This window comes from Myxine glutinosa, chromosome 4, assembly GCF_964187855.1.
Source record: "Myxine glutinosa chromosome 4, kmMyxGlut1.1, whole genome shotgun sequence".
NCBI lineage: Eukaryota > Metazoa > Chordata > Myxini > Myxiniformes > Myxinidae > Myxine > Myxine glutinosa.
In genome coordinates, this window is record NC_136264.1 from 73143489 (window position 1) to 73165678 (window position 22190).

Sequence of the window (22190 nt, forward strand, 5' to 3'; positions counted from 1 at the left end):
AAGTAGAAAAGAAAAGATTATTTGTGAGTGAATAAGGAGTTAAAAACTTGTGAAAAATGTATGTATTACAAGTCAGGAGACGACGACGGTTCACGAGCGAGCGGTATTCAATGACAAAGGACGGACTATAACCGAAACAGGCCCGGAGAGGCCAGGCCCGGAAACGTCAAAACGAAGGTTACTGACCTTGAAATGAGCTAGAAAATAATGTATAATCAGTGATGAGGTTAGTTAGCTACACAATACCGAAAATTCGGTGAAAAATGAAATGAAAAAATAAATAAATAAATAACCAAAAGGGGGGGGGGGGGGTGGGGATCGAGCTCCGTGGGCTAGACACGTGACATTGGCCTAAACAAATATCGAAACCCCTGTCAGATTCCACCAAACCCACTCGGAGAAGATGCAGCTTGAACTCGATTACCCCCTAAAAAGACATCTGTTTCGGGCGTGGCTCCGCCCACAATGGGCGCAATACGCCCACTCTCGGCAGGACACAACTAGATCATGATATCAACTCCCACCCAAGTTTCATCAAGATCGAATATCATCGGATAGTTATGCTGTGGACAGACAGACACACAGACACACAGACAGACGCACACACATGACGAATATAGTGGTCACTTGATAACTCGTGAACCAAAAATACAATTTCATAAACGTCAGCTATAGACATTTTGTAAGGTCAAAGGCTTACGATCGCTCTTCATATATCACGAATGATTATTGTATGCACCATAGTCACAGTGGCATCTCTTGCCATTTACACACCTTGCGTGACAATCGGTTGGTGTCATCCACAAGCTGGGCGAGTCTGAGAACCACATCACTGGAGTAAAGTTCACCGAGCTTGGCATGATCTCGTCCTTCACGTCGAACTTGACTCAACATGAGCTGCCAGCAAGTTGCAGGCAAGGCCTGGACCTGCTCACTACTGCAGATATGCCAGAAAGCTACAGACAAAACTTACCAAATTCCGACGAAGAAAGATACATGATGAAGGTTCACCATGACAAAATAACGAAATCAACCCTTACAATAAACATTCAGCTAAATGAGAAATGTGTGTAAAATGAGGCTGAAAGATGTACTGTAGCCACTTGTGACTGAGTGTTAAATAATGTCGGTAGAGGGATGAACATGGTGGAATGGATGGGTGTTCTAACCTTGTGTTTGCTCTCAGGCGGCCATAAAAGCGATCGACGAGGCGGTCAAGATTGCGAGCGTAGTCGGCTTCAAGCTCTGCACGGCGCTTCAGAAACTCCTGTACTTCTTGCAGCAAGTGCAGTCGATTCTCAGTCTGCTGCTCGATGGCGTGCAGTCGATCTGCAAACTGCACTCGCACTTCTGCATAAGAACAAGAGAGATGCAAGTGTACTTATTGGCCAAGAAAACACCAACGTTTTTGCCATATTTTTAGCCTTTTATGATATGAAGGCCAACCTTGATGGACACACATCAGGTCAAATACATCAAAGGGAAAAGTGGCAAAAAAGGTCATTACAGTTGCTGTGAATAACATTCCCATTAGCAAAACGGATTGACCTGAGATCATGTCGGGAAGAATTTTAATACATCATCATGGTCCTATTTGCAAATCCATTAAACCCCTATTTGCAAATCCATTAAACCCCTATTTGCAAATCCATTAAACCCCTATTTGCAAATCCATTAAACTCCTATTTGCAAATCCATTAAACCCCTATTGGCAAATCCATTAAACCCCTATTTGCAAATCCATTAAACCCCTATTTGCAAATCCATTAAACCCCTATTTGCAAATCCATTAAACCCCTCTTTGCAAATCCATTAAACCCCTATTTGCAAATCCATTAAACCCCTATTTGCAAATCCATTAAACCCATATTTGTAAATCCATTAAACCCCTATTTGCAAATCCATTAAACCCCTATTTGGAAATCCATTAAACCCCTATTTGCAAATCCATTAAACCCCTATTTGGAAATCCATTAAACCCCTCTTTGCAAATCCATTAAACTCCTATTTGCAAATCCATTAAACTCCTATTTGGAAATCCATTAAACTCCTATTTGCAAATCCATTAAACCCCTATTTGGAAATCCATTAAACTCCTATTTGCAAATCCATTAAACTCCTATTTTCAAATCCATTAAACCCCTATTTGCAAATCCATTAAACCCCTATTTGGAAATCCATTAAACTCCTATTTGCAAATCCATTAAACCCCTATTTGCAAATCCATTAAACCCCTATTTGGAAATCCATTAAACCCCTATTTGCAAATCCATTAAACCCCTATTTGGAAATCCATTAAACCCCTCTTTGCAAATCCATTAAACCCCTATTTGCAAATCCATTAAACCCCTCTTTGCAAATCCATTAAACTCCTATTTGCAAATCCATTAAACTCCTATTTTCAAATCCATTAAACTCCTATTTGCAAATCCATTAAACTCCTATTTTCAAATCCATTAAACCCCTATTTGCAAATCCATTAAACCCCTCTTTGCAAATCCATTAAACCCCTATTTGCAAATCCATTAAACCCCTCTTTGCAAATCCATTAAACTCCTATTTGCAAATCCATTAAACTCCTATTTTCAAATCCATTAAACACCTCTTTGCAAATCCATGAAACCCCTATTTGCAAATCCATTAAACCTCTATTTGCAAATCCATTAAACCCCTATTTGCAAATCCATTAAACTCCTATTTGCAAATCCATTAAACCCCTATTTGCAAATCCATTAAACCCCTATTTGCAAATCCATTAAACCCATATTTGTAAATCCATTAAACCCCTATTTGCAAATCCATTAAACCCCTATTTGGAAATCCATTAAACCCCTATTTGCAAATCCATTAAACCCCTATTTGGAAATCCATTAAACCCCTCTTTGCAAATCCATTAAACCCCTATTTGCAAATCCATTAAACCCCTCTTTGCAAATCCATTAAACCCCTATTTGCAAATCCATTAAACCCATATTTGTAAATCCATTAAACCCCTATTTGCAAATCCATTAAACCCCTATTTGGAAATCCATTAAACCCCTATTTGCAAATCCATTAAACCCCTATTTGGAAATCCATTAAACCCCTCTTTGCAAATCCATTAAACCCCTATTTGGAAATCCATTAAACCCCTCTTTGCAAATCCATTAAACCCCTATTTGCAAATCCATTAAACCCCTATTTGCAAATCCATTAAACCCTTATTTGCAAATCCATTAAACCCCTATTTGCAAATCCATTAAACCCCTATTTGCAAATCCATTAAACCCTTATTTGCAAATCCATTAAACCCCTATTTGGAAATCCATTAAACCCCTCTTTGCAAATCCATTAAACCCCTATTTGGAAATCCATTAAACCCCTCTTTGCAAATCCATTAAACCCCTATTTGCAAATCCATTAAACCCCTATTTGCAAATCCATTAAACCCTTATTTGCAAATCCATTAAACCCCTATTTGCAAATCCATTAAACCCCTATTTGCAAATCCATTAAACCCTTATTTGCAAATCCATTAAACCACTATTTGCAAATCCATTAAACCCCTATTTGCAAATCCATTAAACCCCTATTTGCAAATCCATTAAACCCTTATTTGCAAATCCATTAAACTGCTATTTGCAAATCCATTAAACCCCTCTTTGCAAATCCATTAAACCCCTATTTGCAAATCCATTAAACCCCTATTTGCAAATGCATTAAAACCCTATTTGCAATCCATTAAACCACTATTTGCAAATCCATTAAAGCCCTATTTGCAAATCCATTAAACCCCATATTATATAATTATGCATATTTGAACCAAGTTTGATTTAAATCCCTTCAACTATTCTCAAGTATCACATTTTTACCTGACATGACATCAGACCTTTGACCTTTGATGCCGAAATCTAATCAGTTCATCCTTTTATCATAATATATACTTGCACTAGGTTTGGTCAAAATCCCGTAAGAACAACAAGAGAGTTAAGAGAAAAATCCCATAAGAACTCTTGTTACAAGTTAGCTCGGGAACAGATTTTTTACCTGACGGGACCTCTGACCTTTGTTCCCTTAGCTCCATAATGTAATCGGTTTATCTTTACATCATTATATATACATACTTGTACCAAGTTTGACTTAGTTCCCTTCAGCTTTTCTTGAGTTATCACGGTAACAAAAGCCTATTACAGAAACTGACCCTTAACCTTTGACCTCTTGATGCAGAAATCTAGTCAGTTAATCTTTGCATCATGATATATACTTATACCAAGTTTGGTCAAAATTCCTTCACTGGTTCACAAGTTAGCACAGTAGCTTAATTTTTACCTAACGCGACCTCTGACCTTTGAACTCTTGACCGCATAATCTAATCAGTTCATCTTTGCTTATGTATACATTCTTGTACCAAGTTTGATTTCGTTCCCTTCAGCCGTTCTTAAGTTATCGCGGTAACGGAAACCTATCAGGATCCTGACCTTTGACCTTTGACCTTTGACCTCGGGACCCAAAAATCGAATCACTTCATCTTTACATCATATCCTTACCAAGTTTGCTTTCGATCCCTTCAACTTTTCTAAAGTTATCGCGGTAACGATAACTTATCACGGACGGACGAACGCAAAGACGGATGGACAGCTGGACAGACGACCTGAAAACATACTGCCTCCGGCGGTTTTGTCAGCGGAGGCATAAAGCAGCTATTAAGCCACATGTTATCTAATCAGAAAAAGCTGTTTAACAAATATGGCAAAACTGTACAGTTGGCTGAAAGCAGACAATGAATTGAAGTGAGTAGTTTACACGTATGATGCCATTTGTGGCACAAGCATGACGATTTGGTTGAAAACTCTGCACGTCCATGTGAACGTTCCACTGGTTTAGTGTGAGCAGGAAAGTCACGTGCTACGAAGCGACTAACCCAATGCTTTATAAATACATTTCCTATGAAAGTCAAAACCATTTCTCCAGCCTCTCCAGTAATCCTCGACAACCCTGCTAAATAAAATGGCTCATGCAATTCTCAAATGAGGTTGGGGCATGCATTGGGGGTGATTACTCAGTTTGGACCAATTGAATGCTGGAATGTGGGTCCAGGTATGTGAGAGAATGACGCAGGGAGTGGGAGCAGGGGGCGGGAGCAGGGAGCGGGCGCAGGGAGCGGGAGCAGGGAGCAGGGAGCGGGCGCAGGGAGCGGGCGCAGGGAGCGGGAGCAGGGAGCAGGGAGCGGGCGCAGGGAGCGGGCGCAGGGAGCGGGAGCAGGGAGCGGGCGCAGGGAGCGGGCGCAGGGAGCAGGGAGCGGGCGCAGGGAGCAGGGAGCGGGCGCAGGGAGCGGGTGGGAATGCAGGCGGAGTGCAATGAAATTTTGTGCAGATGCCGGCATTTCCGGCCCAGCTGGAAACTTGTTCTTCCTCTCAGAAATCCTCGAGAGGAGTACAATGAAAAAGAGAAATAGAAGGCAGAATGTATATGCATGCAACGTGTGTGTGTGTGTGTGTGTGTGTGTGTGTGTGTGTGTGTGTGTGTGTGTGTGTGTGTGTGTATGTGTGTGTGTGTGTGTGTGCCCACACTCTTATGTAATGCAGTGGCATCACGTTTGTCTTGGAATTTGGCGATCCGGAGTTCAATTCTCACAGAGGGCACAAATTGGTGGGGCAACAACCCAGCTGACCTGCAAATTAGGAATCCAATACATGTATATGTGTATTCCACTTCAGCGGTGATGAATACTTTGCGATGATGAGGCCATGCATGGTTCATTTGATACTTATAAACCCCTGAATGGTATCCCTCCCATGACAAAATGAATGTTATTTCTGGCTCGAATCTTGGCACCAGTATTCCTCTGCAATCCTGCCATGTATGATGGCTCTAATTTCATGAGTTAACGATCCATTAACATGAACAGAGATAGATTACTTTGTAAATTGAACAAGTCATTGCAATACGACTGTGATAAGTCACAATAATTGGTCAATGTTGAGAAAATGAAGTTTTAAAAACTCCTCCATTCTCATAAATGGTTCAAGATGCGTAATTCATCCACAAAATAATATCCCACAATTGTGGCTTCCAACATCTTCAATTTGATCCCGTGTTGACAAATACAAGGGAAGCGTGATACAAATTTTTTTTGTTTTTTGTACAAAGCCGAGGCTCGTGGGGACCAAGACATAGCACCAAACAGGACATAACAGAATAAAAGGAGCAGTAGAAGGAGAGGGGGAACACACCAACAGCGGAGTTGAGGAACAAAATAGAGGGAGACTTGAAGACACGAGAACGTCACTCGGTAGAGAGCAGACCTCCGCCGGATTGAACAGTTTACGTTTTGTATCCACTGGTAGGCCGGATCTGGATTCGGACCTGAACCAAAATCTAATCGGCTTGTTCTTGTTGCCAACCTAAGTTTGTCATAACTCGTCCATAACTTTTTGAGATATCCTGCTATGTGTCGTTGTTGACCCGATCTCTCAATGGTGAAGAATCACTTTAAAAATTCTCTTATCCGGATCCAGATTTGGATAATCACCAAAATCGAATCGATTCGTCCTTGTCACACACCCAACCTGTCTACCAAGTTTCGTCAGAATTTGTCCATAACATTTTGAGATATCATGCTATATATCATTGCCCCCTACCCCCCTATCTCTCAATGGTGAAGAATCACATAAAAAATTATAGTATCTAGATATGGCTCCAGATCTTCACAAAAATCGAATCATTTCGTCCTTGCCACACACCCACACTCTCCACCAAAATTCGTGCAAATCCATCCATAACGTTTTGAGATATCCTGCTATGTATCGTTTTTGGCCCGATCTCTCAATGGTGAAGAATCACTTAAAAAATTCTCTTATCCGGATCCAGATTTGGATCTTTACCAACATCGAATCATTTCGTCCTTGCCACACACCCACCCTCTCCACCAAAATTCCACCAAATCCATGCACAACGTTTTGAGATATCCTGCTATGTATCGTTTTTGGCCCGATCTCTCAATGGTGAAGAATCACTTAAAAAATTCTCTTATCCGGATCCAGATTTGGATCTTTACCAACATCGAATCATTTCGTCCTTGCCACACACCCACCCTCTCCACCAAAATTCCACCAAATCCATGCACAACGTTTTGAGATATCCTGCTATGTATCGTTTTTGGCCCGATCTCTCAATGGTGAAGAATCACTTTTAAAATTCTCTTATCCGGATCCAGATTTGGATCTTTACCAACATCGAATCATTTCGTCCTTGCCACACACCCACACTCTCCACCAAAATTCCACCAAATCCATGCACACCTTTTTGAGATATCCTGCTATGTATCGTTTTTGGCCCGATCTCTCAATGGTGAAGAATCACTTAAAAAATTATCTTATCCGGAGCCAGATTTAGATCTTTACCAACATCGAATCATTTCGTCCTTGCCACACACCCACACTCTCCACCAAAATTCCACCAAATCCATGCACACCTTTTTGAGATATCCTGCTATGTATCGTTTTTGTCCCCCGTCGCACCGCGGAGCGAAAGGGGGACTATGGTTTTCCCCTCCTTCCGGGTGTGCGTCCGTGCGTGCGTGTGTGCGTGCGTTGAACCTTGTGAGCGGAATATCTTGAAAAATAAATGAACTACTAACTTCTAATCCGGTGTGTGGGTGTATCTGGGCATAAGGAAGAACGCTATTGAAAATTGGGTCGCCACATCAAAATCCAAGATGGCCGCCGCCATATATGTCTGAACCTTGTGAGCGAAATATCTTGAAAAATAAACCAACTACTAACTTCTAATCTGGTTTGTGGGTGTGTCTCCAACCCACTCGCAAATATTATCGACTCTTCCATGTTTCCTGCGTCTTCCACTTTGTCAACTCACATCACTTCACCGACGGGGGACCGAGGCGTAACGCTTGTTGACCCCATCTCTCAATGGTGAAGAATCACTGAAAAAAAATCTCTTATCCGGATCCAGATTTGGATCTTTACCAAAATCGAATCAATTCGTCCTCGTCACAAACCCACCCTCTCCACCAAAATTCCACCAAATCCATGCACACTTTTTTGAGATATCCTGTTCACAAACAAACAAACAGACCGACAAAGGTGAACATAACCTCCATCTACCTTTGGTGGCGGAGGTAATAAGGAATGTGGAGAAAAATGAGGGGTTGGGGAGGATACACGGGGTGGACAAGATTGATGGAGAAGCCAACTCTCAGGAAGGAAGAGCTGGAAACTTGGAAAGAAGTGGGCTTATGGAGGATTAACGGTGGTAAAAGAAAGAACACAATTTTGGATGGGGGAAGATCTGAGATGGTGGTGAATAGTTGTCTTGAAGATCTGGAATGAACAATGAGATTGAAGAGAATGTGGAAGTTCCACAGGCAGAAAGAAAAGAGGATCGAATGAGTGGAGTGGAGTGCAGTGATTCTGCATTTTGGGAATTTCACCAGAAGGGGGTTGATGGTAAACCCTGTGTGCACCCTGCAGAAACCCGGGGTTTCTGCACGTCCATTTGATTGAGGTGTGTGCACCCTGCAGGAAACATTGTGGTGAACAAGGCACAGAGAGTGCAGCGGGTGCAAGACTAGAAGAGGCGGTACAACACAGAGACCACTGACCTGCCTGTGATGTGGAAGTGATAGGCTCATAGACTCAGATTCATTGCAGGAGATTCCAATGATCTTGAATGAATAATCAATTGGCACATTCCAATATTTTTACATATACATAGTCGAGTTTCAATCACCTCAATCTAATCCATACCTTTCCATATCCCCTCCATTCCACACCCACATCTGAGGAAGGACATTGCTTCCATAGAGCACACAGATAAATAACTTGATTCCAGGTTCGGCGAGATGAACTATGAGGAGTGGCTGAAGGAGACAGGACTTTGTACATAAGAAAATTGGAGAATACGTGGGGATATGTAAGAGAATTTTAAGATAATGAAGGGTACAAACAAAATGAATGCAGATTAAATTTTCAGCAGAATGGACAGTGACAGGACCAGGGACAGGACCAAGGGCCACAGCTGAGGGTAAAGAATGAAAGAGAGTTTGGATGGTAGTCAGGCAGGGATCATTTACTCAGAGTGTAGTTACCTCCACCACCAAAGGTGGATGGAGGTTATGTTTTCACCCCTGTCTGTCTGTTTGTCTGTCCGTTTGTGAACAAAATATCTCAAAAAGTTGTGAACGGGTTTGGACTAATTTTGGCAGAGATGTAGCGTATGTGACAAGGACGAAATGATTAGATTTTGGTGAAGATCCGGATCCGACTACTAGAATTTTAAAAGTGATTCTTCACCATTGGGGGATGGAGCCAAAAACGATACATAGCAGGATATCTCAAAAAGTTATGGACGGATTTGGACGAAACTTGGTGGACAGGTTGGGTGTCTCACAAGGATGATTCGATTTTGGTGAAGATCTGAATATGGATTCGGATATGAGAATTATTTAATTTCTTCAGTGATTCTTCACCATTAGGAGATAGGGCCAAAAACGATTCATCGCAGGATATCTCAAAAAGTTATGGATGGATTTGAACGAAACTTGTTGGACAGGTTGTGTGTTTGACAAGGAAGAATCGATTCAATTTTGGTGAAGATCCAGATCCGGATCCACAGAGTAGAATTTTTAAAGTGATTCTTCACCATTGACTGATATGGCCAATCAGGCGGAGGTATGTTCTCTACTGAGTGCCGTTCGAGTTAATGCATGGAATGATCTCCTTGGAAAGGTAGTGGCAGCAGAAACAGTAGCTATAGAGGTTTTAACTAGAATGAGATAGGTAGAGAGAATCGTTGAGGACTTGCAAAGGTACCGGGCATTGCCGGATCCCTCCTCCCACCCCTCCCCCTGCCACATCCCATCCCATCTCCGGTCTCGTTCCACACCACCCCCCTCCATTCGCATTGTCAACTATTCCCCATGGGGAATAAGATATGTTAATGATGATGAAGCCTTCGTTATGACATCATAATTCGACAAGTACAACACTTATCCGATCATTATAAATAAAAATCTCAGCAACTGTTGGTCTGATAGACACGAAATTTTCACCATAGGAGCGCCTCCTCCTGTACAATATTTTTATGATAATCATGACGTCATAGGTCATGTGGTCCAGGCGGTAAAACCGAAAAACGCTGCACCTCTATATCTCCAAAACCGCTCTATGGAAAAAAATTAAACGTGGCTCATTGTAAAGAAATAGGTGTTGTTAACGATGACGTCATTTGTGCCGTAATTATGACGTCATAATTTGACAGGGACAATGCTTAGTCTCATCAGTTTGAAATTTATTGAGTGTGATCTATGCAACAATTATATTAGAGGATATACATTTATGATGTATATCCTCGACCTACAAAGCCCTCCATAACCTGGCCCCATCCTACCTGGCTGACCTCCTCTCCAGACACACTCCCACCCGCAACCTCCGCTCTGCTGGTACCAACCTCCTGACCCCCCCCCCCCCCCCCCATCCGGACCAAATTCAGATCCTGGGGGGACAGGGCCTTCTCCATCGCTGCTCCCACCCTCTGGAACTCACTACCTCACACCATCAGAGACTCCTCCTCACTCACCACATTCAAAACATCACTCAAGACCCACCTGTTCAACACTGCATTCAACATTTAACCCACAGCATTTAACCCCTGACTATCTCTTCTCCTTCTCCTTCCTTTTGCTTTGATTATTTACCTATTGATTTTTGTCTTTTTGCACTTGTTTTTTGTACTCTGTCAAAGCGTCTTTGGGCTTCTTGAAAAGCGCTATATAAAATAAATGCATTATTATTATTATTATTATTATTATTATTACTAGGGCATGCCCGTACTATATATATATCTAAAATTATATCCCCCCACTCTATTTACATGAAATGGTTTGGTCCATTCGCAAAGCCAAAGCGAACGGCTTGCGAGTACGGTGACAATCCCCCCCCTCTATTTACATGAAATGGTTTGGTCCATTCGCAAAGCCAAAGCGAACGGCTTGCGAGTACGGTGACAATCCCCCCCCTCTATTTACATGAAATGGTTTGGTCCAAAGCGAACGGCTTGCGAGTACGGTGACAATCCCCCCCCCCCCCCCTCTATTTACATGAAATGGTTTGGTCCAAAGCGAACGGCTTGCGGAGTTTGGTAAAGAAATCGCCATAGCTCGGTAACTACTTCTCCGATTAATATGAAACCTTGAAAAGGCACATCCTCAGGTCCCCAGCAATATACCTGGCAAGTTTCAAGTATATCGGACCCGTGGTTGTCGAGAAACAGCGGTCACAGACACACAGACACACACACATACACACACACACACATACACACACACATACACACACACACACACATACACACACACATACACACAGAGATTACTGGAATTATAGATAGACTAGGACGTGCCCGTACGTGGCGTACCCGTACCCGGAACCGTACCCGGAACCGTACCCGTACCGTACCCGTACCCGTGACGTGCCCGTAATGAATATGTACAAAATATAAATATGTATGTACTACAATCGATCGTACCTTACAACAATCAACACAGATTGCAACGTCAAATAAATGAATACGCTCTCAAATGTGCCGTCCGAGGCAGCGTCTGCTCGCCACGTTCAGCGTCACTATGACTATCCGTAAGTCCGGAAGTGACGTCCTCATTTGACTGTCCGGAAGGTCGCATATCGCAGTTACGATGAATCGCAAATTAGTTTTAATTAGTTTTAAAACATAGTTTAACGCCAACATAGTTTGCCAACGTGAAATAAATGAATACGCTCTCAAATGTGCCGTCCGAGGCAGAGTCTGTTCGCCACGTTCGGCACATGTGATAACTCGCTGCTCTCTGATTGGTTGAATCGTTTTTTGGACATAGCTCGGTAACTACTTGTCCGATTAATATGAAACCTTGAAAAGGCACATCCTCGGGTCCCCAGCAATATACCTGGCAAGTTTAAAGTATATCGGACCCGTGGTTGTCGAGAAACAGCGGTCACAGACAAACAAACAAACAAACACACAGACATACACACACACACACACACACACACAGAGATTACTGGAATTATAGATAGATGATGTTATCGCTCACGTGGTCTGGCCGCCACAGAGGATCAAAGAAAAAAAACGTTCAAAAACAGAAAAGTTCGCTCGCACCAAGTTGACAGATAATGTGCAGGGTAAGTATTCTATGAATACCATCTAGTTGTAATGGTTTTTTTGGTAGACAACATTGCATGTTTTTCCATCAAGGGCCAGAACATGTATATGGATCAAAATTGCTTGTTTTAAAATTTTCGCAGGGTGTATATATGGAGAAGTTAACTAAGGTGGTAACCTTTTTTCTGTAAACTTTTATTTCACCCTTGAGAGTTATGTCTTTAGATGAACAGTAGAGAAGCAAACCTCCCCTTTTGCATCTTCATTCCATCTATTACTACTGCTAATACTACCACAGACCCACATGCCCAACTAATGGGCGTAGGGACCTGCACAACACTCAGTTTTCCACCTTCTGCCAACATTCAGTCCATCACCCCATCCTCCTCTCCCAGCCCTCTCTCCGCCAAATAAATATACATTATATACCTATACATTAAATATACATTATATATACATTATAAATATACATTAAATATACATTATAAATATACATTATATATACATTATAAATATACTAAAGCGCGGCGTTACGCGCGCTGCTTGTGAGCAAGGAGGAAGCGGACAAGCGGTAACATATAAACGTCTTTATTGTAAGACTACACTGTAACACTGAACTCCTCCGGGCTGGTCGCCCGGTGTATATCATGAGGCCACGCCTACCCCTCGGGCGTGGCCACCGCCCACTTGGTGCGTGGAATGATGTCACCACGCCAGTGGGCTTTTGTGTCCGCCACACGCGCCCCCCCAGAATTCCCGCGCACCTGGAGGGCCAGTTTGTGGGGCAGTCGAATGACCCGGCTGAAGCGCCCCCTGGCGATCGGCGGCGTCCGGGGTGCAGGGATACCAGGTGGGATGCCCCTGGCTGCCCCTGGGATGGGTGCAGGACCGGGGGGCGCCGTGGCGGCGGGGCTGGGCGGTGCCGGGGGTCTGCCCGCAGGAGGGCGGCCCCGACGTGGGGCTCGGGCCACTGGCGGTGGATGGTCCACATCGAGGTGGGCCGGCTTGAGGCGGTCTACCGAAACGCGGTCAGGAGTACCGCCGATGTCCAGGGTGAAGTGCTTCGCCCCGGTCTCCAGCACGCGGAAAGGCCCGTCGTACGGGGGCCGCAGTGGTGTCCGATGGGCATCGTGGCAGACGAAGACGTACTCCGCCGTGCGAAGCTCCGGGGCGACGTGCGTCGGTGGGTGCCCGTGGCATGCCGTTGGCACCGGGGCGAACCTCTGGGCGGTCTCTTGCAGAGCGGAGCGCTGCTGTGCCGCGGACCATGGTGCCGTGGAGTCGGGGAGGAACTCGCCCGGCACCCGCAGCGGTTGCCCGAAGACCAACTCCGCCGCGGATGCGCGCAGGTCCTCCTTGGGCGCCGTCCGGAGGCCCAGCAGGACCCAGGGGAGCCTGTCGACCCAGCCGCCGTCGCGGAGGGTGGCCCGGAGCGCGGCCTTCAATGAGCGGTGAAATCGCTCACACAGGCCGTTAGCCTGGGGGTGGTAGGCCGTGGTTCGGTGCAGCCGGACCCCGAGCCCCTGCGCAACCGCCCCCCAGAGCTCCGAGGTGAACTGGGGGCCGCGGTCGGATGAGATGTCTGAGGGGGCGCCGAACCGGGCGACCCAGGTGGCGATGAAAGCCTGCGCGACATCGGCCGCCGTTGTCGACGCCAAGGGCACGGCCTCCGGCCACCGGGTGGTGCGGTCCACCATGGTGAGGACGTGGGTGAAACCCCGCGAGGGGGGCAGAGGTCCCACCAGGTCCACGTGGACGTGGTCAAACCGGCGTTCCGGCACCGTGAACGGGGCCAACGGGGCCTGGGTGTGCCGGTGCACCTTGGCGCGCTGGCACGCGAGGCATGTCCTGGCCCAGCCGCGGACGGCCTTCCGGAGGCCATGCCAGACGAACTTGTCGGCGATCAGCCTTTGGGAGGCCCTCGCGCCCGGGTGGGACAGGCCGTGGATGGCGTCAAACACCTGGCGCTGCCAGCCCGCGGGCACAATGGGGCGAGGACGCCCGAGGGAGACGTCGCACAAGAGGGCCGCGCCCGCGCCGTCGAACGGCACCTCGGTGACGCGGAGGCCCGTGACGGCGGTCCGCAAGGCCTGGACGTCGGGGTCAGCGGCCTGGTCCGCTGCCATCCGGGCATAGTCGATGCCGAGGTGGACTGCGTGGGCGACGGCCCGGGAAAGGCAATCCGCAACCGGGTTGTCCTTCCCCGCGACGTGCTGGATGTCCGTCGTGTACTCGGACACGGCCGAGAGGTGACGCTGCTGCCGGGCCGACCACGGCTCGGTGACCTTGCCCATCGCGAAGATCAGCGGCTTGTGGTCGACGAAGGCAGTGAACGCCCGGCCCTCGAGCAGATGGCGGAAGTGCCTGACCGCCAAGTGAAGTCCGAGCAACTCGCGGTCGAAGGTACTGTAACGGCGTTCGGGTGGGCGAAGCTGCCGGCTAAAGAACGCCAGCGGTTGCCAAGCTCCACGCACCCATTGCTCGTGCACCGCGCCCACCGCGTAGTCCGAGGCATCGGTGGTGAGGGCGATCGGTGCATCGGGCGCCGGGTGCGCGAGCATGGTGGCGTTAGCCAAGGCGAGCTTCGCGCCCGTGAACGCCGTGTCCATCTGCTCGGTCCAGGTAACGTCGCCTTTGCCCGGCTTACCTCGGAGAGCTTCGTGCAGGGGGCGCAGGAGCTGGGCGATACGGGGCAGGAACCGATGGTAAAAGTTCACCATGCCCAGGAACTCCTGCAGCCCTCTGATCGTGCGGGAGCGCGGAAACCCCTTCACCGCCTCCACCTTGGCCGGCAGGGGGACGGCTCCGTGCCTGGTGACACGGTGCCCCAGAAAATCGATTGTGGCGGCGCCGAACCGGCACTTTGCGGGGTTCACAATCAGGCCATGCTGGCCCAGGCGTTCGAAGAGCGTGCGGAGGTGGCGTAGGTGCTCTTCGCGGGACGCGCTGGCGACGAGGATATCGTCCAGGTAGACGTAGACAAAATCCAAGTCGCGCAGGACGCTGTCCATCAGTCGCTGGAACGCCTGAGCCGCATTCTTCAGACCGAAGGGCATGCGCAGGAACTCGAAGAGTCCGAATGGCGTGATGACCGCCGTCTTCGGGACGTCCTCCGGCCTGACGGGGACCTGATGGTAGCCGCGTATGAGGTCCACCTTCGAGAAGAAGGACCTGCCCGCCAAACGGGCGGAAAAGTCCTGAATGTGGGGGACGGGGTAGCGGTCGGGAGTCGTGGCGTCATTGAGACGGCGATAGTCCCCGCACGGTCGCCATCCCCCGCCGGGCTTCGGCACGATGTGCAGCGGCGACGCCCAAGCGCTCTCTGAGCGCCGAACGATGCCGAGTCGCTCCAGGGTAGCGAACGCCGCTTTTGCCACCGCCAGCTTCGTCGGCTCGAGGCGGCGTGCCCGGGCGTAGACCGGTGGCCCGACGGTGGGGATGTGATGGGCCACCCCGTGCTTGACGGCCCCCGCCGAGAAGGTGGGCCGCGTGAGGGCCGGGAAGCCGGCGAGGAGGCGGGTGAATGCGTCCGCTGCCGGAAGCGTACAGACCAACGTGGCCGGAACCGAATCGTTCGGCAAGCCGCTTGGCAAGCCGCTCGTTGAGCTGGGCAACGCACATGCGAGCGAGCTGAACGTCTCGGCCTGGACAAGCCGTCTGTGCTTGACGTCGACCAGGAGCCCATTAGCGCACAGGAAGTCCGCGCCAAGCAGTGCCATGGGCACGTCGGCGGTGACGAACGTCCATCGGAAAACCTGCCCTCCAAACCGCAGAGAGAGGCAGCGTTTTCCGTACGTACGGATGGGCGTCCCGTTCGCGGCAAGCAGCGCGGGGCCCCCACCCGTGGCGTGCTTGTCTGACGTGCCGGCGGGAATGACACTCACCTGTGCTCCCGTGTCGCACAGGTAACGGCGCCCGGAGAAGGTGTCCGTTATGAACAGCAGGCTGCTCGAACGGCCGGCGCTCATCGCCACAATTGAGCGCCGGCCCGGGCGTTTCCCGACCCGTTGAAGGAGCACGGCGGATGACACCGCCAAGCTTCGTGGCCGAACTTGGCGTGGAACCAGCACCAGGTGGTGGAGCTGGAGGAGCGCGGCTGGCTCCGCCAGGCCGGTGGATTCGCCGGTTTTCCCCGCGGTGGCGGTTTTCACCGCGGCGGTGGGCGGGGCGTGGCGGCGTTCACGAGGTGCGTATCAGCATGCTGCTGAACCACAGCGTGCTGTAGAAGATGATGCTGTGGAACATCAGCGTGCTGTAGAAGATGATGCTGTGGAACATCAGCGTGCTGTAGAAGATGATGCTGTGGAACATCAGCGTGCTGTAGAAGATGATGCTGTGGAACATCAGCGTCGAAGGCCGTGACGGCCACGCCAACGCTCGCCCGCGTGTCCGAAGCGGCGAAGTACTTGTCCGCCTCGGCCGCCAATGCTCGGGGTTCCGTTAGCCCGGTCCCGGCCAACGCGAGGCGAACCTGCGCTGGAAGTTGGCGACGGAAAAGCGCCCGGAATAGCGAACCGGGGGCTTCGTCGCCCAACAGTGACAGCATATGGTCCATTCGGACCGACGGGCGCGTCTCACCGAGCTCGGGGAGATCCAGGAGGCGATCGGCCCGTGCGTCGTCCGTGAGGCCGAACGTGGCTAGGAGTAGCCGCTTGAGTGCCTCGTACTTGTGGCCGTCCGGTGGGTGGCGAAGGACGGACACAACTCGAGCGGCCGTGCCGGGCCCGAGGGAGGCGACGACATGGCAGTAGCGCAGGTCGTCGTTGGTGAGGCGCCGAAGCTGAAATTGGGCTTCGGCTTGAACGAACCAGACTTCGGCCTGGGCCTCCCAAAATTCGGGAAGTTTAATCGCCATTGCCTTGTCGTTGGCCATTGCAATGGCGTCGTGTTCGGAAGGATCGCTACGGCAGATACAACGTCGAGGGTCACCAGTAAAGCGCGGCGTTACGCGCGCTGCTTGTGAGCAAGGAGGAAGCGGACAAGCGGTAACATATAAACGTCTTTATTGTAAGACTACACTGTAACACTGAACTCCTCCGGGCTGGTCGCCCGGTGTATATCATGAGGCCACGCCTACCCCTCGGGCGTGGCCACCGCCCACTTGGTGCGTGGAATGATGTCACCACGCCAGTGGGCTTTTGTGTCCGCCACAATACATTAAATATACATTATATATACATTATAAATATACATTAAATATACATTATAAATATACATTTTATATACATTATAAATATACATTAAATATACATTATATATACATTATAAATATACATTAAATATACATTATAAATATACATTATATATACATTATAAATATACATTAAATATACATTATATATACATTATAAATATACATTATAAATATACCTCCAAAAATACACCCTCAGAAAGTATTGACACCCCTTGACTTTTTTCACATTTTGTTGTGTTACAGCCTGAATTAAAAATGGATTAAATTGAGATTTCTTGTCACTGATCTACACATAATACCCCATAATATCAAAGTGGATTTTTTTCTTTTTGAATTTTTCACAAAATAGTTAAAAATGAAAAGCTGAAATGTCTCGAGTCAATAATTATTCAACCCCTATTCTATGACGCTCTAAATTGAGCTCATGTGCATCCAATTTCCTTTGACTATCCTTGAGATGTCTCTACAACCTGATTAGAGTCCACCTGTGGCCAATTCCATGGGTGTCGAAAGGTGGGGGATGGGATAATACTGAATATATAATAATAATATAATAATAATGATAACATATAATGATAATATATATAATAATAATGATAATACTGATAATACTGAATTAATACTCAGGGACATGTCCCCGCCACCCCCCACTTTTTATACAGGGATACCGGAAGGTGTTTGGTAACATGGTGCCAGAGGTGCGCCGCAAGTTTGCTCAAGTGGAACGTCTTCTCACGTTGCTTTGTGAAGCTTAATTCGACAATTGCTGTGTCTGCCGGCTGCGTGTCTGTGTTTCATGCTTCAGATAGGCAATGTCCCTCCCACCCCCCCCCACCCCCCCACATTTTAAAAGCATTCGACGCCCATGGCCAATTCGATTGATTGAACATGATTAAGAAAGAACGACACCTTTCTATCGAAGGTTCCATTGTTGACAGTGCAGGACAGAGCAGAAACTCTACCATGAAGTCCAAGGACCTGACCGTAGAACTCCGAGATAGAATTGTGAGGAGGCATAGATCTGGGGAAGGGAATAAAACAATTTCTCGAGTGTTGAAAGTTCCCAAGAGCACAGTGAGCTCCATCATTAGGAAATGGAAAGAATATGAACTACCGAGACTCTTACTAGAGCTGGCCGTCTGACCAAACTTAGCAATCAGGCAAGAAGGACCTTGGTCAGGGAGGTGACCAAGAGCCAATGACTACTCTGACAGAACTCCAGAGTTCCTTGGCTGAGATATAAGAACCTGCCGAAAGGACAATTGTCTTTGCAGCACTTCACAAATCTTGGCTTTATGGGAGAGCGGCCAGATGGAAGCCAGTCCTGAGAAAAAGGCACATGACAGCATGCCTGGAGTTTGCAAAAAGGCTCGTGAAAGACTCACAGCATGAAGCAAAAGATTAATGTGGTCTGATGAGATGAAAAGTGAACTCTTTGACTTGAATGCAAAGCGCTATGTGTGGCAGAAACTGAGCACAGCTCTACTGGAGAATCCAGGGGGGGGGGGGGGGCGCACCACCCCTTCGGATTTTTGATGATAAATTATAAGCTATGAATATCCTGGAACGGCCCTCATGCCCAGATTATTTTGAAGAAGGAAAACGTTCCAGGCAGCTTACCAACGCTCAGGGGTTTTAACACACACAAACACAAACAGCTGGGCAAGCCAGTTCACCAATTCGTCAATCTGGACATTAATCATCTCGAATCTGCTGAACTGTTGGACCAGGAAAGCACCCAAGGAACTGCAGAAACTTCCACAAATGCATGAAATGCCGTTTCTGACAATTTTTTTAAATCTCCTGGTGGAGGACCCCCAGACACCCCCCCACCCCCCCACCCCCCATACCCACTCCCCCCCCTCCTTCGGCACTATGGCTTGGTGCACCCCTCTGTCTTCAAATTCCTGGATCTGCTCCTCAGCTCATCACCCATGTAACACCATCTCTACCATGGAACATGGTAGTTGCAGCATCATGCTATGGGGGTGCTTTTCAGTGGCAGGGCAGGGACTGGGAGGCGTGTAAGGATAGAGGGAACAATGAATAGAGCCAAGTACAGGCAAATCCTTGAGGAGAACCTGCTTCAGAGTGCAAAAGACCATAAACGACGGTGAAGATTTATGTTCTAACAGGACAATGACCCCAAGCATACAGTCAAAGCAACACTGGAATGGCTTCAGAACAAGATCGTGAAAATCCTTGTGTGGCCCAGCCAAAGCCCAGACTTGAATCCCATTGAGAATCTGTGGAAAGAAATGAAGATTGCTGTTCACCGACGCTCCCCATTCAACTTGACAGAGCTTGAGCAAATCTGCAAGGAAGAATGGGAGAAACTCCCCAAATCCAGATGTGCAAAGTTGATACAGACATACCAAACACGACTCAAAGCTGTAATCACTGCCAAAAGCACTTCGACGGAGTATTGCCTCAGGGGGTTGAATACGAATGTAAATTAGATATTTCTGTATTTCACTTTTAATTATTTTCCAATAACTTCTTAAAAATTCCACTTTGACATTATGGGGTATTGTGTGTAGATCAGTGACAAACAATCTCAATCTAAATCTCTCAAATCGAAATCTCAATCTCTCAATCTAAACAATTTGAAATTCAGGCTGTAACAAAACAAAGTGTGAAAAAGTCAAGGGGTGTGAATACTTTCTGAAGGCGCTGTACAAAAAAGTTTATTTTCATAACCAATTTATTTTTGGTGTGTTTACAGTACATATGTACATTGCCCTGGTGGTTTTTCTTAGCCTGCTCCTCACCCCTACACCAACCATACTGAGGAATCAATAAATCGAATAAATTGGATTAATGACATTTTGATGTTGCGAAGCCATGATGGGCCAAATGACTTCGCCCTTTGCAGAGTCCCTTGTATTTCTCATTTTCTTTGCTTTTAATCTTCCCTCCCCACCTACCCCCTCTTTATCAGATAGCTAATCAATTAAATATGCTCCAATAAAATGTAATTATAATTACACGACAACACATACGATGAACCTGATCCAAATCATGACATTCACTACTCCAGTCAATATATATACTTGTTTCCATAAAACATCCTCAATAGTCCAAAGTAGTGAAATACAAATTAGGATGGATGCAGATGGATCGACAACGTCACTCGGTAGAGCGCAAACCTCCGCCAGGCTGAACAGTTTATGTTTTGTATCCACTGATAGTCTGGATCTGGATTCAGACCTGAACCAAAATCTAATCGGCTCGTTCTTGTCACCTAACTAACTCGTCCACCAAGTTCAGTCATAACTCATCCACAACTTTTTGAGATATCCTGCTATGTATCGTTTTTGGCCCAAAAACCCAATTGGTGAAGAATCACTTTTAAAATTCTAGTAGCCGGATCCGGATCTTCACCAAAATCTAATCATTTCGTCCTTGTCACATATGCTACCTCTCCCTCAAATTTCGTCCGAATCCGTCCACAACTTTTTGAGATATCCTGCTCACAGACAGACAGACAGACAGACAGACAGGGGTGAAAACATAACCTCCATCCACCTTCGGTGGCGCAGGTAAAAAAAAAAACCAGCAGGGAGAGGTGCACAGTCCAATTCCTCGTTAATCACGTGCAAGATCTAAGAAATGGCTTCACATTCTGTAAATATTACACCTCTGAGTACGAGTACTCCACCATGAATCCCAAAGTGGGCAAGACCTCCACCCATACCCTACTGTTCGACGAGGTAAATGTTGGAGGAGGGGGGAGGGGTTCGAAGGGGGGGGTGGGGGGAGGGAGGTGGGAGGCTTTACAAAAGGTTTATACCTGCCCACATGATGTAAAAGCCATACATTTAGCAGCAGATTCCAATAAAAGGTCAAATCCTGTGGCTTTTCCACCTGAAAGGTAACCGGTACTCAGACCAAAACCTGCCAAGAGTGACACCCTCAGAATTTAATCCACATCCTCGTGTATGACGTCACCTTGGTTACATAATACATGCGTCATGATTAAAATGACGCATTGACTTTGCATGGTGCTGATCACGCCTCCAGAGGTGTGAACATTCCATTCCAGATTTGCAAAACCAGCAGGAAGCCTGCAACCCATACACCATACACCAATCTACCTCCATTGGAAATCTGTTCTACCTTTTGATGACGTACAATAAATATGAGATCACGTAATTAAAATGATGTACAAATTCCATTGATGCTGTAGCGGCTGCCGCTGGGGTTACACAATCGCCTTGCACCTATCAAGGACGCGGAGCGATCACCAGGCCGGGCTCGTCCAGGACGCCCGGGCAGGCCCGCGCTCGACTTGCCAGGCCTCGGTCGGGACGCCCGGGCAGGCTCGCCCTCGGCTTGCCAGGCCGCAGCCGGCCCGCGGGGCCACGCCCCCTGGCGCCAGGCCTGGGCAAACCCCCTGGCGGAATAGATATATATTGCCGACCGTAAAACGTTTTTCCCAGAGTGCCTGAGTGTTTGATTCTAATAAAGCAGCTCAGATGAATTCAAGCTTTTTGTCGCGTCCATTCTTTCGATCGACGTGGGAGCCACAGCTCCTTCATTGGTGACCTATCGACATGGACACGGCAGTCGCCCTTAAACTGCCTACCTTCTGGGAGGCTCACGCGGCGGTTTGGTTCGCACAAGCGGAGTCCCTGTTCGCCCTGCGAGGCATCACGGCGGACGACACCCGCTTCCACCACGTGGTCGCTGCGCTCGGTTCAGCCACCGCAGCCCGCGCCCTGAGCCTCCTCGAGAGACCGCCAGCCGCGGACAAATACGGCGCGATTAAGAAGCTTCTCCTCGATGCTTTCGCCCTCCCAGCGGCGGAACGCGCACGGCGCCTGCTCGATTTGCCGGAGCT

At 47.6% G+C, this 22190-nt stretch overlaps 1 protein-coding gene across 1 annotated transcript in view; it reads right to left on the reverse strand.

Moving 5' to 3' along the window:
• Positions 1 to 22190, reverse strand: part of LOC137415250 (SLIT-ROBO Rho GTPase-activating protein 1) — a gene marked incomplete in the record, with an annotated part of 150712 nt that overhangs the window by 124074 nt on the left and 4448 nt on the right. Inside the window, 2 exon segments of the mRNA XM_078775906.1 lie at positions 775 to 937; positions 1170 to 1350. Of these exon segments, the coding sequence (XP_078632032.1) occupies positions 775 to 937; positions 1170 to 1350 (344 nt within the window).